Raw genomic sequence first — 18,012 nt, 5'->3', positions numbered from 1 at the left:
AAAGTAAGCTGCACGCGCGAGCGAAGAGAACGAAATTCGGCTAGTTCGATCTTCTTGCAGCATTGTTACATTGTTTCTATGGAGACAACACAAAGCAGGAAGAGTGTGCAAATATCGTTCTAACAACATAATTGCTTTTCCGGGATTCAGCGAATCGAGCAACTTGAAGCTGCCCTTGACCAGCCGTGTCGTAAAATATCAGATGTTTTCGCTTCATTTTAAGTTCACTCCGTTCAGTAATTCGTAAGTATGTATGCCATTAAAAAAGCGGTTTTCAACATTTCTTTCTACAAAAAGCGCTTTATGTGGGATGTGATGTGCAAAGGCTGACAGCGCGTTGAAAGTGACTATTGGGTGAAAAAAATCCGGCAAAATTCATCTCAGGGCGATAGCCGAGGTTAATGCGAAAACCATTGAAGCAATAGAGCGAGCCACCGTATCACCACAACCAAAACAGGTGATGCATCAGGCGTGTACATCAGCAGGGCTTTTGTTTTGAGCTTCCCCCTAGGCTCGCTATATCATTAGAGCCGCCATCCTTAAGTCAGTGTATCGTATCTGTGTCTGAATACATACTCAGAGGCGATTGTCGCAATATCTATGAGACGGGTTCAAATCGAATTAATAATATATGAGCATGTTACTCATCACGCGGTGATAAAAATTCAACGTCTCAAACCTATTTTTATCTACGAGGCTTTTATAGACCTATTGATACGTTTCCCTCAATGACTATACCATTATTTCGCGCTTAAGCATTGAAGTCCTAGCCAGAGAATAAACAGCTTTGAAAGCTGCGAAGACTCTCTTATATAAAATCACATCACCTTATTAAAGCGTTACAGAATGCTTTGAGGTGGAGTAAGAAATCATTTAAGAGGATGGACTTTAGTTGTGTTCCTCCTTATGCCAAACAATGAAATATTATGAGCTAGATAAACATTTTATAGAGTTGTTGTACGGATGTATTTCAGAATCGGCAAAAAAATACTTTCACCATTAGTAACGAGCAAATATTGCACTAATGCGATTAGAATTCAAGCAGCATGGCCGTACAAGTATTGATGAGTTCACCTTTATTGCAACTCTGTTGTGGGGATTCTGCTACTGGGGTTGCTTCTGTTCTATGCGACATACAGTATTTCTGGTATTGTGCCCCTTTGATATGGCACTGGCATGTCAAGGACAGCGAGGAGCATGACGGCATGGCGACGACTGCATTACCACGACGCCATGACGATGATGCAATGACGCAGAAGGAATGACGTGGTAGAACGACAGAGGTAGCATGGCGACGAGGGCATGACAATACTGAGGGGACAACTTTGGCCTGATGACCATAATATAAGGACGACACCATGACAACATTGTGGCGGCCACCTGATGACGAAGCTGAATGATGATGATGGCCTGACCATGACGGCCTGGCTACGACGGTATTGAAGGAATGCGCGACAGCGGCTGTATGACGACGACGCAAGGTTGACGACGGAATTGCGATATAGCCTTAATTGCAGTTGAATGAAGACAACCTGATGACGACAAAATGATGAAAAAATGCCGGGGATCGAAGGAGGAGGGTATGAAGGCAATGAAATAATGACGGCAGTGAGGTGACGATGGCGTACCAACGAGGCTGAAACAACAGCTGGATGTCGAACCTAGGAAAACGAAGATGGAACCAGCTCGACGGAATCTGGAATTCATTATAACTTTATGATTACGATTGCATGACGACGGTGTGGGCAGTGTGGTGGCGACAATGGCGTGACCCCTACAGCATGGCGATAATAACATGACAAATCTGTAATGACAACGATGCAATTAACGACCATAGTGGCATCATGAGCACAAGCACATAACTTGTGGCCCACGCTGTTAGTAAAGTTGAGCCATTGGGCCGGTATAGAAGGCGTGAAGACGACGGCATGACGATAGTGAAATAATAGAGAGAGAGCAAGCATACTGTAACGTAGTAGTGACAGTGAAGAAAACAGCAAAACTGGGAATGACGAAACTAGCGTTTTATTGAGTGAACCTGTGCCCTCAAGAACAGGCTACACTCAAATAACGGCGATAGCGGCGAACACAGTCGGAGATCGTCAAAAAATTGATCTGCCGGTCAAGCGCATCGTCTTTCATACGTAGGTCATAAGAGGTAGCAGAGTAAGTGATGGTACCCGCGTGTCTTTCATAAAATTCTGCACAATTAGCGTCACACATGCAAATTACAAAAGCGGCGGTATCAACAGACAACGAGCAGAAAAATCGATAACATTCGAGAAACTTCCGATACATGCGGGTACGTTCCGCGATGAGCTATAATATTTGTTATCGCTGAAGGCTACGTCCTGCGTCCTGGTCACGAAGACGTTGTAGCCATAACATCGAGCCCGATCGCCGACAAAGACGCTCTAGTCGCCCCTTCTTCCCGCTGTACTTCTTGCGGAATTCTCATTACCACCTGTCTCGTCCGGTTTTCACGTGGCCGCGCCCTTCTGCCTGCTTGCAACACGACCCCAGATCCTGTGATGCTGCCCAAAAAGGTGACTGTGTCAACCCTCGCCGACGCTCAACCTATCTCTATAGTGACGTTTTGCCCTTCTTTATCGCAAGCACAAACTTCAGGTTTGGATGATTTTTTCCCTCCTCCAACCGTTCTTGGTTCTAACCTAACAGCCGCGCCGTCAGAAGCCTTGCTGGTGGTCTTGGCGAAGCACAAAGCCTGTTTCAATAGCTGTTCCCCTGTGTTGAGTCAAACTTCTGCGGCTACACACTGCATCGAAACCGATGCTTCGCTATAATACAACGACGCCCCTGTCGTGTATCACCGTCCGAACAAAAGGTAATCGAAAAACAGGTTGCTGACATGCTTGCGGGGAAGATAATACAACCTTCATCTAGCCCCATGGCTTCTCCCGTCGTTGTGGTAATGAAAAAAAGATGGCTCCGTTCGCTTTTGCGTCGATTATCAAGCGCACAATAAGATCACACGCGAGGACGTATATCCAATACCTTGAATTGACGATGCTTTCGACATACTACAAGGTTCGGAGTATTTCTCACCATACCATACTCCATACTCCCCACCATACTCCATACTGACGCAAGCGCACAAGGTATTGGCGCAGTACTTCTGGAACGTAATGCAGCCTCTAAAGAGCAAGTCATAGCATATGCCAGCCGAACACTTTCTCCAGCTGAGCGGAACTACACCAATACAAAGCAAGGGTGCCTGGCTATCGTTTAGCCGATCAAGAAATTTCGCCCATAACTTTACGGCCGCCACTTCACCATAGTCACCGACCACCATGCTCTGTGTTGGCTGTCATCAATGAAAAACATGTCAGGACGCTTAGGACGCTGGATACTCCGCTTGCAGGAATACGACTTTACAATAACGTACAAGTCTGGAAAAAGTCGTCATGATGTAGATGCATTGTCTCGCTGGCCACTCTCGCTCTCTCCCGGTAACGTGCCGTCGTCTTCCCAACCACGTCATTGCGATACGGCGCCTGCCTCACACCAGCTCTCGATAACGCCCCTGGATGAAGTTACGCTTTCATCACGCTCTGATGTCGTCTTGCTTCAGAGGGCTGACTCCTACTGTCGAACTCTCATGGATCCCCTTAGTGGGTTCACCGAACCACCCAACAGACTCTTTCGACGCCAACTTCGACAATTCTGCCTTTAAGGTGCCGTGCTACATTGCTACATTTACCACCCAACAGGTCACCGGTGTGTCCCAGTTCTACCTCACTGCCTTCGCCGGCGAGTATTAGAGGCACTTCACGACGACATCTCAGCTGGCCACTTAGGCTTCCACAAGACTTACGACCGCATCAAGACCCACTGCTTCTGGCCTGGCCCATCCACAGCGATGTCCAAATACATTGCCTCTTGTGCCTCATGTCAGCATCACAAACGCTTGAAATCCCTTCCTGCCGGTTAACTACAACCTTTCCCTTGCCGGGACGCACCTTTTGAATTTGTTGGCATTGATTTATATGGTCCCTGGCCTTTGACACTCTCCGGTAACCTTTGGATTGTCACTTCTTCGACCATTTAACAAGATATGCTGAGACTGCCCATCTCCGATCCGGTACGGCTTCTGAGGTCGCTGACTTTTTCTTGCGCTCCAGCGTCTTGCGCCACGGGGCTCCTCGCGTTCTTCTGAGTGACCGTGGCAAGACATTTATTTCCCAAGTTCTCGAGGAAGTTCTTCGGACCGCTGGTACCGTCCACAAATCTACTTCTACCTATCATCCGCAAACCAATGGCCTTACTGAGCGCTTCCACCGTATGCTGTCTGACATAATTTCCATGTACATTCGTGCTGACCACACTGACTGGAATAAAATTCATCGTTTTGTGACATTCGCATATCATACTGCTATTCAACGGACTACCGGCTACAGCCCTTTCTTCCTTGTGTATGGACGAGCTCGTTCCACCATATTCGACAGATACTTCTTTTTAGCACCTTCTTAGCCTAACGCGTCCCTTCCAGAAGATTTTGCTGCAAGAGTTGCACATTGTCGTCAAATCACCCGGCAAAGCACAGAAGCTGCCCAAGCTGAGTTCAAACGTCGCTGCAACAACAGACGCCGTGACCACTGTTTTTGCCCTGGAGACCAAGTCCTGCTTTGGACTCCACTCCGCTCTCCCGGCCTCTGTGGGAAGTTCCTTAAACGCTACATTGGCCCATACACCGTTGTGCAGCAAACATCTGCAGGGAACTATCTCGTCCGCCCAGTACACTCCGTCACCGACCGGCGCCACCGGAATGCCGAAATTGTTCACGTCTCGCGGATGAAGCCCTTCACTCCCCGTTTAGACAATCTCGAATATGCGGCCAGGCTGGCCGCTTCCATGACGGAAGGAAGTTAGTGTAAGCAATATTAACGAACTTCGTCGTTTTCATTTGCACATCGCCATCATTATCTTCCCTGTTCTAATCCGCGCATGAGCTGGGGCGTTGCAGTTCTTGGAAAAAAAAATACACTGGACAGCTTGGTCGGTCTCGGCCTTACTATATATATATATATATATGTGCGCGCGTGTGTGTGTGTGTATGCCTGACAATGCACACCAGCAGTCCATATTCATACGAAGGACAGAGATCGCAACCGTGCTCTATCACTACGCTAACAGAGAAGTTGAAATGTTTTGGGAAAAAAATTCAGACTCATTTTACTCTGCGCAGGTGGCTGACTAATGGAGCTGTATATATGGTGATAAATATGTTGATAATGCATATGTTGATTGAAAATAAAAGACACATACCACGATGAATGTCGTTCATTCACGATTTTTTTCTTTTATAAGTTGCACACCCAATGCTTTTTTATTTTAAGAGACTATTGGCTGCTTTCTCGCATTTATTATTTGGTCACCAAGGTGACTATGGCTTTACGATCGCTATTATATACGGCCAGTAGCTCTTTGGTTACACTGGAAAGGTTCTTGACCAATGGGATGTCTACTGAAGACCGACGACGCGTCGTGAGCACACTGATATTTGTGTAGCATAGAATGTGAAATCTTTCCAAAAGGAACGCCACGAACCACTTGCCATATGGCCGAGACATGTCTATTTTGAAATCAGCCGCAAATACAATGGGAGTGGAGTCGGTAAGGGAGGTCCAACCAAAGGTGCATACGCTTCGCGTTTGCGGCACGAGCTTCGTCCGCCGCGCACCGTCGCCGCGCACATTCCTGCTTCTGCTCACGACGGTGTTATTTGTTGGCGTGCTACCTTTCCGCAGTCCTCAGCGCACACGGCCTACCCATTGTACGGGTGGAACGGAATTCAAATAAGATTACGTGGTTTGCCTCAGAACACGTGACGCCAAACCGCAATACACACTACACAGTCTCATTCCTGTTTTACTTTTTATTACGTTTTTTATCGCAATACGCTTCGACAGATCTCGCGATTAAAGGCAGCTGGGGCATACCCGGCTTTACGCTTTTGCTTTATGCTTTATCTCATTTAGCTCGGGGTTGGCCGCCATATCTTTTTTGCGTACGCGCACAAACCGTCAGATCCTATCATATATGCGAAGGCAACGTGATGTTTCCTTTAGGCCCAGTATTCTTTTAATAACGACACGGCAGGCACGAGCCTTTTACATGCAACACAGACTATACACAAACATTTAAAACGGTACAGACTGCTATACCTGCACGTGGACTCGAGTAAGACTTCTGAAGACGTCTTTAATTTAGTATAATGATGTGCCTAGCACTCCTGCAACATGCCTCGCCAGTGTGCGTCGTCTTTGTTGGCTTCCGTGACGGTTGTCGTTGCCGCCCCATGGCTTCCTAGTCCGACTGTTTAGCCCAGCTGCTAAATTGCTTGCGATGGCCACGTTCTACGCCGTCACCACCACACCACGCCTGGTCGCTATGTGGAAACAGGGAAGACGGCAGGCCGGCCCACCACTGATCCACCACCAGACCACTGATCTAACTGGCCAGAGACTCGCCATTCACTTCTGGAACGTCTCTGTTACCAGCATGAAGCAATGCGCCAGGCTACTATGAGAGCAGGCCACTGGTGCGCAGAAGAGCACAGCCATGAGCGAGATATCAGCCCAGATCCGCTGGCTGGCTAGATAGCTGGTCCCCAGTAGTCGAGCCTCAACCACCAGTCAGCCAGCTGCGGTCCGAGCCTGATGCTCGCTCTCACGTACGCGAGCACTCCGCACGCCGCTTCCGTGCCTGTGGCACGTGGTCTTCTTCTTCAGTAATCACTGTCATTATTTCTCTTCTTGTTGCTACACAATCACCATCACTCCAAGCTGGCTGTTCAAACACTTTGGCTTGTCGCGGCCACGTGCCACAATCCATGTGATCACAAGTGCCTCCCCCCCCCCCCCCCCCACTTAAGGTAGCTGTCCTAAACTATTCTTAACAACCTACGAGGAGGGTGTACATGAGTGTAGGTAGGTGCGTACCGTTCAAGAAAGTTCTTGGTCCAGAGAAACAAATGATGAGCACACATTGATCACAAGAACACGTCCAAAACTTCGAAACAGTCCACAGTTCTACCAATTATTGCCCCAAAGAAGTGACGCAGTTCATTTACAGCTTAAGTAATCCGCACCTACATTTTTCGAACCCTTTTAGGATTCCACAGTAAACGAATTCTCCTGCATTAACAGACTCTTCCGTAAAAAATGTTTTATAAATGCTTGGCCGACTGCAACTACTGCATTGGCTGATGGTCACACTGCTTAACAAAATGTTTGCCGCAAAGTAAATGTGGAACTTCTGAACAGACCAGACAAGCGCTGAACACTCAAGTCCAATGGTGGAATAACGTGTTTCTCTAGGCAGCAGTTCGCGAGTAGCATAAGCAGCGGGTGTAAGACATTGTCTTCACTGGTCTACAGAAGTACAGTGCCTAGACTCGTATTTGAGGCGTCAGTGCGCAGCACGGAAGGCTTCGCGAGGTCCGGGGCTTCAAGTATTGAATTTGCGGCGAGCTTGTCTTTGACAATAATGGAGGCATCTCCTTGCTTAGGTCCCAAAGATACCTAATGGTATTGATCTTCTTTTCTAAAATCAATCAGGGGCTTGGCGATTCCGACGTAGTTGGGCATAAACTTTCTTTAAAAGCCGGTTAAGCCGAGAATCGACTGCACGGCTTTCTTCGTAGTTGGTTTCTTACCGGGTAAGATCTTGTTCTGTGTTTTTAGCATAGGTTCTACTTTTGCACCTCCAATGTGGTGTCCGATGAAGGCAAAAATATGTTGTCCTAACTTACACTTTTTTGGTTTGGTTGTGAGGTTGGCATCACGTATGCCTTGGAAAACGTGTCGCAGAGCATCAAAATGCATTTTCAGGTAGTAGTGGCAAAGAATTGCCTTTACTAATTCAAGCATGAACCAACTAGCCCAAGCAAGAGTTTTACTTGAGCATATTTCTTCTACATTGGGCCCTTTCTTTCAACAAAGCTGTCGCACCGATCCTGCAATTTTGTGCGTCAACCTGATCGCCGTCTCAGCTTGCCAGTCTTGAGTGGCACCGGTCCTGTCTTTGTGTTCTTCTTCTTGAGTCCTGGTCTTCTGCGCCTTGCCTTTACTTATTCAAGCATGAACCAACTAGCCCAAGCAAGAGTTTTACTTAATTGCCTCCCATGCTGGTGGTCGCAGCGGCATCCGTTCGCTGAATAGTTCAGACAACAGCTACAGAGGCATTCATAGATAGGCTTTCGCCTATCCCAGCTTAGCTCAGCAAAGTGCCCATAGATCTTTGACGTCTGCGGCGGTTGGGTTTGGCCTACGCTCACAGAAGGGATGCCATCTACCGAATCATTGTCGTCAGTAACTTCTGACTTTGTGTTTTCGTCACTGACGGCGATGGCTGTAGTTACTGGTTGTGCGGGACTTCCCGCTTCTCGTACTATCATGTACACGGCTCGGGTCTGCCGTGTTATTATTAAAAGAATCCTTTAAGGGCCGTGAGTTTGTCAAGGTAACTTGATGTTTACTTTGAGCCTATGATCCTTTTAATAATTACAATGCAGACTTGCGCCTTTTACATACAACACACACTATACACAGACACGGTAACACGGTACAGAACGCTTTACATGCACGTGGACTAGAGTAAGAGTTCCAAAGACGTCTATCCGTCTATATAGTGATATGCCTAGCACTCATGCAGCATGACTCCTCAGTGTGCGTAATTGGTGCGGTGTCCGTGACAGTTGTCGTTGCCGCTGGTTCGCTGCATTGTTGGGCTCTTCAGAGCAGCTGGTAAGTTTTGCAGCGCGACGTCATACGCCATCGCCAACATGCCGCATCTGGTCGCGATGCGGAAACAGGGGAGACAGCTGGCCGGGGGAGCAACAGACCACTGCTGTTACTGGCCAGCGGCTCACCAGTCGCTCCTGCACCAGTCGCTCTCGGTTCCCAGCACAAAGCACTGCGCCAGGCCGCCATTATAGCAAGGCGCTGGTGCGCAGGAGAGTACAGGCACGAGCGAGTTCTGAGCCCAAATCTGCACGGTAGCAGAACTCCCGATCCTCGGCCGCCGGTCAGCGACTTGCCGTTAGAGCCTACCGCCCGCTCTCATGCACTCCCGCTCTCCGCACTCCACTTCCTTGTTTGTGGGACGCGGCCTCCTTCCGTAATCAGCGTCAATAATTCTGATCTTGTTGCCACACAATCACCATCACTGGAATGTGTCTGGTGAAACGCTTTGAAAGGTGGCTGGTTAAACACTTTGACTTGTCATAGCTGCATGCCACAATCCATATCATCACAGTATAACAGCTCCGCTGTATTAACTAGAATGTCTGGAATTTGTGCCAACTACATCAACCTAGTGTTACCCTATACCTCCCAAAACATTGCAACAAAAATGTATTTTAGTTTTCCTTTCCGAGTCACTGTTGCAATTGTTCAAAACAAATAGCGGCAGATATTGCTAGAAGTATTGTTGATTTCAGTTGAAATGTTTGTAAATTATTCATGTATGCTTATTGTTAACCTTCAAAATAAAAGTATAAATCTCCACAGTATTCTAGTGTTAAGCTAGGAAGGATAAACTTAAAGCAGGAAAGTAATGAAAAATAAAACAATAAAATAATGTCATTGGATCAGCAGGAATCAGACAGTTAAAGTTCCATTTGTGTCGCAGCTTTCCGCATGAAAATGTCAAAGCTATGCTGATTAGGCACTTTAAGGCATAGAATGAAGTCGGCTGGCAAGACGCATCAACAAGTGAAAATTCATCAAGCGGCTTTTGCCGTACAGTGGACAGAAAAAAAAACAGAATGGAGTTGATGCCTCATATGTTTGCTTCGCATAAATAGAAAGTTTGGTTACTCAGAGGACACTAAAGGTTGCAGAACAAACGGACGTACTTTTCTTTCCCTGTGATGCCAGGTACATGCAATGTGTATTGCAGTTCCCCGGCGTCTTCATTATAGTATGTAAGGTCGGCTGTTGAACATAAAAGTGATGTGTCTTCGTCATCCGACGAAAACCCTGCGAATGTGTGTTCCAGTTTTGCAATGACCTGTAATAAAAACAAACTTAAGTTATGGAGCTGATAGGTGAAGCATTGTTGCTGTAGTGTGAGCCAGGGCGGCCTGTCATGACTGCGAATGTTTGGATAGGTACGACTGTCTATGTGAGTCACTTTTCGTAGTTAAGTCGAATAAATGTTTTATGTTGTTGTGTAACCGTATCGAAATATCGCCCATTTAACCGTACACGCCCAATAATACTCTTACTTTCTTTTCGACATTGGAGAAAAGGGTTCACTTTGTAGCAATAGGCAATTTGACCCGTTTGTGACCCATTTCTACTTCAGCGCAAGAGGTGCATGGTGTGAAACATTTCAACGAACAGAGTATTGTAAGCGTGACCTAATTATTTTCTTTAAAAATGGTACAATGCGCCATATATGCTTGCGAAAAACATAATTTCACTAAAAAGCGTGCATTAAGCCACGCATTAGACCACACCTAATTTCCTACGATCAACAGAGTTGTGTTCTATGTATACTTTTTATGTTCATTTGGATAACCCAAATTACATTCTTTGTGACATATAGTGTCAATGATTTTTACCCAGTAATTGTGCTATGAATATGTGAGAGCACAATTTAATTTCAAATATTTAAAGCACTAAACCAGTGCACGACATTTTAGTGAAAAAGTATGACGACGTCAAAATTACCTCAAAAGCGTCGGTCTCATAGGATCCACATTCCTGCTTTGCCAGTGCAGGCACCAAAAGTACAGCGGCGATGATCACTTGCGCAGTTGCTTTAGTCATCGCAATTAAAAAGCAGCCGATGTATACCGCCAAGCTATTCGTGCGGAGTGCCGTGAGATTCAAAGAGTACTGGCGTCTGTATATATAGAAATAAGAGAAATATAATCGCTCGCATAGCTCGCTGACCTCGATCACGTGAAGCTTAGAACCGCTGCAAGTTGTGCCTGTCGTACACGCAGGCACTCATATAGAGGTACAGATACAGGCAATCTGTTTCATGAAGATTGATAGTTGCACTGTTAGCCTTGACATGCCTAAGCAGCCAAATAAAGCTTTTGGCTCAGTTTACAGTCGAACACCGTTAGAATTTATGCGGATTGACCACGATCAGTTGGTATAACGATGAGTCAGATCATTAACATGTATTTCGCATACACATGTAAGCATACAGAGGCACATATTTAAGAAACTATTTCATGATGCTCGATAGTTCGAGTCATAGCCTTCCCATGCATCATTAGTTAAATACAACTAGTGCCTGCTCTTACAGTACGACATCTCCTCAAAAAACACCAATTCAATGAAATGACCTACATAACGTAAGATTCCGTCGGTCCCGGTTGAATTCCAATCTTTTACGCGTTTTGTAGAAGCCTACTCAGCGAAGACAACTACAACAAATGCAACGAAGAAATTTAAGCATCCACGACAACTGGTTTGTGTGTTTACAAAGATTGATCGTATGGACCGACGCCACCACTGCACTCCGCATTTTGTAGGCAGCCTACTATGACTGATACAAAACGAAAAGCTCAGTGGGCCTAATGACCCACTGAGCTTTTCGTTGAAGAGATGTACCAATATTTGTGAAATTGTGTACAAGGACGCCATCGTTATGATAATCGTGTGAGTCGGCAGAATAAGAAGCAACAATACAGTCGCGAAAATGTTACCCCTTCCAGTCATTGACGGCGTTATGTATACCGAGCTGTGGGAGCTCATCATAGTAACCAACACCAGTGAATTCGGTGAATAAGTACATCGAGTGGGCATGGCAGCGATGCCAACACGCAGTACTGAAATCCGCAGCTATTTTTCACGAGAAAAATGAGATACCTAAAAATAAACTACCTTTTACCATAAACTTGCAATATAGTTAATTTTCATAGATAATGAACTTCGTGAGGCGAAAATTACCTTGATCAGTTGTATATAGGTGCACGCAAACCGAGAAATCAGGTGTATTACCACCAACTGCACGAGTATATCTGTGGCTTTGGCAATGTGGTGCGGAGCAGCAGGCCATTAAGTTGATCGATACCCCGATAGCTGCATTGTGTTGGGGATAGACTGCAAAAATGGTTTTGTACAATACACTGGGTGCACAATAAAGCAACTCAGTTTGTCACAATTTTTCCAGAATCTCCCACTACAGCGGGCCCCCTAATCAACTTATGGCTCTGGCACACAAAACTCCAGATATACACTTTATTTTATTGGCATCTACTACTCCCAATTCGGTAACGTCTGCAGCAAATATTAGACATTAGGATCCACAAGTTCAGACTGAATTTTCGTACGCATAAAAATTAGCATGAAATAGTTTTTTTTTTTTCCACTTAGGCATTGCTGACCATTTAAAGGAAACATAAAGATGACCGTTCCTTGAGGTGCATTTTTTGAGACATCTAAAGCAGATCAACTTCATGCTTTCTGAGCCGCTTAGTATTCTACAGCAGTTCTACGGGAAAAACGGTCTAAATAGAAGATAACGGTCTTTCTTTCAAGCCGCATATCTTAGCGACTATCTTTTCACTTACCACCTCAACTAGTCTTCACCTTTGAGTAAATAGGATGTAGCAGTGCTGGCGGACTTCGAATTTGTGATTTGGGCCAGTTGGCTATGCGATGCGTAATGGTTTTTGTGCTAGACAAAGCGGCCAAGGAAAGCTAGGTACACGGCACAGCGCTTTGTGTGTCTTGTGGACTCCCTTCTTTGTCAGCGTCTCCTAGCGCAAGAAACCAATTCGCAATAATACTGGTGCATGTGCCACATATATTATGGCGAAGGTGGGTAGTGTCTGCACCGGCTGCAGTCATGTCCATTGAATCTTGAAAGGCAGTTACGGACTTTTGCATGTAAGACACGCGAGGGTGTCAACATGTCGCTTACCTCCCATAAACGGCAGAGCTAGTATAATCGATCGGATGTGAATGCCGCATTTCCCTTGACTGACAATTCACTGGCGCGTTAAAAAAAAGACAACGATACCTCCTCAACATTGAACTTATTTGTTTGTGAGAGCAAGGATACTTTCGGCGACATTGCAGCGAGATGAAAACTGTCTGAGCAGTTAACATATTCAAGGGTACAAGTTCTGGGTGTGACTTTAACGAAGCCCATCGAAGAGGTGGTAAAAAAATTCAGAAACTGAGAAATTCTTGCATGATAGGGCAGGACCCGATCGTACGCCTCTCAAAAGACATATGATGCGACGTTTTCAAATTTCTTATCAGTATGCAGAGCGCGGACTCAGCCGCCCACGCGATACGAAAGCGTGGCACATCAGAGCGATCTTTGGCATGCATGCCCCTGTCACAGCTGTTGCTAGCCAACGTACGCGACCATCAGACCACTCCATCTCATGTCGACCTTCAGGCAGATCGTGCATCATGAGCTCAGTTGGCAAAAAGACATCTCCAAAAACATAGAATGCTCCTAAAGGCATAGGGCAGGGGATGACTTTGGACCGCTGGCACCGTGATGCGGCGACGCCGCGAAAGTAATGACATGTGACGGCAGGATCGGACACAGCCGTCAGCTACGTTCGTTGATTATGTTCCTCTGCTTCTTCGGCTTCACGTTGAACGAATATGATGTGTAACCATATCCAATGTTCGTGATTTTTTTGGCTGCTTCACCAATCTACATGAATGACTACACGACAATTTTAAGGTGCAGATCAAAATAACGTCTGCAGTATAACTGCTGGAGTTGCACCTCTTAGCTTTTAGTGGTAAGCATCACAATTCGCACCTATTTTCCGCCTTAATAAAAACTGATGCCATCAATGTGACCATCCTCACAGAAACGGCTACCCCTCTTAAGTGCGGATGCACAAAAATCCGTTTTCCAGTTCGCAAGGCTTTAAATATTGCGGTGTGAAATTATTAAAACGCCTTCGCCTTCGCTTCGTCATCTGCATGACATAGTAGTGGACTTATTTGCGGTCATCACAGCTAGTTAGGCGAGTTGTTTCTGCATCACCGACGTATAAATGCACCTAAAGGACAAGGAATGAAGAAAGGACAATATACACGTAGCGCATACTTTGAAATGCTTTTTTGAACCACTGTAATATATGTTGTTATGCGTACAAAACTATATACAATATAATTAAAAACAGGAAATGTTCCCGCAGACGGAACAGAGTCTAGCCAGGGTGTGCCAATATTTCGTCGTCTTCAAGACTATCGTCTTTTTCTTCTTCCTCATCGTAACAATCTAAAGGGTATCCCAGCTATCCCAGGCCATGCTTTTAAAATTAGAAAACACTGGCCATTCTACTGAATGTAACCAAGCGCATATTGCTCAAAGTCAAGTAAAGTACCTGTAAATAATATTTTTGCTGATGTCATTCAATGAAATATTTATTTGCTATTACCAATTTTTTTCATTGCCGCTCTGAATGCCTTGTCAAAAAAGAATTTCTACCAAAGTACAAAAAAAAGGTAGAGCAGGCATGTTTTCAGCCAGGCGCGTTTTGCCCGTTTATTTCTTTTGCTGGTAAAAAAAACGCCAAGCAAATTAGAAAAATGTCAAGCTACTAGCCGTTCGACCGCACCGAAAAGCAGCGCTCTCAAACGAGATCTACAACACACGTGCTGGCGCTCGTCCCATAGCAACAACAAAGCGCTGTGCTGTCGCGACTGAGGGGCGAAAGATCGCCCACTACCTTAAAGTTGGAAATAGCAAAGAGACCACTGACATGGCGCGTGAAACCCGTCCTGGCTCATCTCTGTGTGCCTTCCTGTCCTGTTTTACATTTCGTCAGCCTATTTCGTGTGAATTAATGGCTACTCACTTTTCACACACAATGTTTTCGAACCAAAACTCACAGCTAGCGTTTGCTATGTGACCATTCGGTCCCTAATGAGTGAAATGCGCCCCTTCTCATATGGACGCCATGCTGCATTGCAGCAAAAGTTGTAATAAGAAGGATTTAGAACAAATGCAGGGCAAGCATGTCTAGTGAGGTGACCGTTTCTAGTGCCGAGTGCAGGATTCTTCGGTAAATTACCTTCAGGGTGCCCGAACTTGCATTTTCATTATAGTACCCTCTAGCAGCTCCGACGATTAATACGCATGCTTTAAGTCAGGCTTCGAACCCCAGAACAACTGCGCAGGTTGCAAGCATAAACTATCACGCATACGAAGTCTGATATGACAGATGTTGCCGGGTACGTTGTCGTGTACTTGACCATGTTCCCAATGGCTATTTTCATTTTTATTACACACCCTGCGTGCAGGCAAAGTATATCTAAGTGATTCGCAAGGTAAACAAATTGCAAATAATATTTCATAATAACAAGAGGAGTGTGACCGTGAAAACGTTTATTTAAAGCGGCAATCAGAGCCGATCGGCTGAGGCTCGGTGTTTCAGTGACGTAGAATCAAACCGACATACCCAGTATGAGGAATTCAAATGACGACTAGGTTGGTTTCAAGGAATAACTTTAACTGTGGAGAGTTTTGCGTCTCAATACGGCAATGAGCATTCCTTCAATGCTCCCCACGAAGTGACCACATGACCAGCGCCCGCCTATACTACGACGCAGCCCCGGCACTGAATGTTGACGGGCTTCCTTAAGGTGACAACGACCCCCCGCATTCCGCAGAAATGGTAAGAACTGTGAAGGCTAGGGCTTCCAGGTCGCTGCAAGCTCACCGTCACGGAGAACCCACTAATTGATGCAACGTAATGACTTTGGCGAGAACGGCGTCGACTCCAACTTCCCAATTGCCACGTGGCTGTGTCGTATGTGGGGGCGATCGCACAACGTTGGAGGTGAAGGCTGGCACTACGGTACGACGTAAGGGGTGGCATTTCGCGAAAAATTCGACCATTAGGATTGACCGAGGCACAGTTATCAGATTACGACATCTAGTTGCCTAGGCAAAACGAGTTTTAAAAGCGGACACACTTATTGCTGTTACTGTGCGCTGATGTCTGCGCTCAGACATGTAGCGAGCTCACACAAGGCTCCTGCTGCCGTATCTGGAGCCAGATGTGTAAATATGTAAACCACATCCGTTTCTAGTTTCCTTCAACCTCCTGATCTCATCTCCTTAGCAACGCACAACTTTTGCCGAAAAATACGGACGATGACATGGGCCTGCTTAGCCAGCTTAGTGCGACGCCCCGGTATAGCGCAGGCCAGATACCATGTTTTAGATTGTGTGGTATAGCGCGAAGCAAAGACAAAGGACGCAAGAAAAACGAGCACAAGCGCTTGCCCTCGTTTTTCTTGCGTCCTTCGCCCCTGCTTCGCGCTGTACCACACAATATATAATGGAAAACCACCTAGAACAAACCATCACCCTCCTAAGTACCATGTTTTAGGCGTCCTTTCGGCGTAGGAGCGGGCCTCATAGTGACGCTCGAGTTTGAACCGTGAGCCCCATACCCGGTACACAAAAGTAGATTTAACAACGATTTAGAAGCCTCCTGCATGGTATGTTATGTTGCTGAACACAGGGTTGCCAAGGGAGAAAATTTTTTCTCGCCATTATTTCCGACAATAACTTGAGGTGTGTCAAAAGACTAACATTTTTTCTGTGCTTTTTATTGAGGGTAAATTAGGCCCTGGACAAATGTTTTCTAAAAGTCACTGCAGGGTTGGCCTACGTTGGTACTGCAGCGTACAGTACTGTCCCTATGACACTGGCCCATAAAGACTTCCTGTCTCTCCGCATCTTTCATACAAGGCCTTATAAACGCCAACACTGCATGCTACATTTTATCAAGAACATACAAAGAAAGGTGCTTTTCGGACACATGCTAGACTTCCTAAGTGGTGCTACTGTGCTATACTACATATGCCATCGTCTACCCGAAATAATTTATTGGCGTCATGAACTGGAAGTTTCGAAACAAATGTACGCGCCCCCGCAAGACGCTGCGGCTTCCAATGGACCCCGACAAAGCAATAAAACTGATGCATGTTCATTCGAAATCACTGACTACTCAGGTCTGCTTTGGCTATATTTAGCGCTGACAGAATAACCATCAGAGGTCTCTAGGGAGCCTCCAACAAGTTTGTAGAAGTGGAAGAAGCGAAAACTTTGCCCAGCGTTTCTTGCTATTTGTTAAGCCTTGTTGGTGGGCTAGTTATTTCTGATTGATAGTGAACGAAACTACTAGGATGAGAGGGCGAAGCTTGCTCATGCCTTAGTAACCGGCGTGTGTCCGGTGCTATGGTTCGAACCACGCACATGAAAGAAAGCTTTTCCTATCAGCTTTATCCAACACATCTATGTCGGATCAACTATTTTTGTACATGTGTGTGTGTGTGTGTGTGTGTGTGTGTGTGTGTGTGTGTGTGTGTGTGTGTGTGTGTGTGCGCGCGTATGCATGCGGTTTACTTGTACCTCGCGTTTTCATACGTAGTTCATGCCGCAGGTGTTTGTGGAAGTGTTTCGCTCTATTTCGCGGACAGATTGTATAGCACTGTGCTATGCAGCCTACTTTAGCATTATAGCTGCGTGGTACGATAGCGCGAAAACAAGTATTATTGCTCTTGGCTACAGCTTCCTAGGGAAAAGACAAACTGTTACAATCGGACGTTTGAAGCTCAGTAGTAATATGTGTTAGTCCCAAAACCACGCTTTAATTGTTTAGGCAGCCAAATTCTTTGTGGGAAAAATAATAAATCTTAAATACCAAAAAGTGTTAGTGATAAGCATTCCTAACAAATCGTAGTACGGGGACAAGGCATTAGACATTACAAACTGACTGTGAGGTACATCTACATATGAATCATTCGTAGTCTTCGAACTATCGACTATACTTACCGTTTGCCTTGAAAATCTTACACAAAGAAACGTTTAGGTATGCTAATGATATTTGAGTGCTGTGCAAGCGTTTTGGGTTTCACTTTCCACCTATTTTTTCTCCGCATGTCTGAAAATCAGGGAGACCATTGTTAACATTTAGTCGTTGAGTGGCAAGGGGGCACTACAAACTGTTAAAGGTTCCTCACTTTACGCATG

The 18,012-nt window shown here is 45.7% G+C and overlaps 1 protein-coding gene across 1 annotated transcript in view; it reads right to left on the bottom strand.

The window, feature by feature from the left end:
- The window catches only part of LOC126522274 (uncharacterized), a 37,337-nt gene extending 26,490 nt beyond the window's left edge, over positions 1–10,847 (bottom strand). The window contains exons 1-2 of the mRNA XM_050170994.2: positions 10,701–10,847; positions 9,881–10,035 (exon numbers count right to left, since the gene is read on the bottom strand). Coding sequence (XP_050026951.1) covers positions 9,881–10,035; positions 10,701–10,799 — 254 coding nt within the window. The 5' untranslated portion in view covers positions 10,800–10,847. The remainder of the gene's footprint in view (positions 1–9,880; positions 10,036–10,700) is intronic.
- Positions 10,848–18,012: the final 7,165 nt, after the last annotated feature.

This window comes from Dermacentor andersoni, chromosome 6, assembly GCF_023375885.2.
Source record: "Dermacentor andersoni chromosome 6, qqDerAnde1_hic_scaffold, whole genome shotgun sequence".
NCBI classification, from domain to species: domain Eukaryota; kingdom Metazoa; phylum Arthropoda; class Arachnida; order Ixodida; family Ixodidae; genus Dermacentor; species Dermacentor andersoni.
Note: the sequence above shows the minus strand (reverse complement) of the source record. Positions and strands in the feature narration are given on the sequence as shown.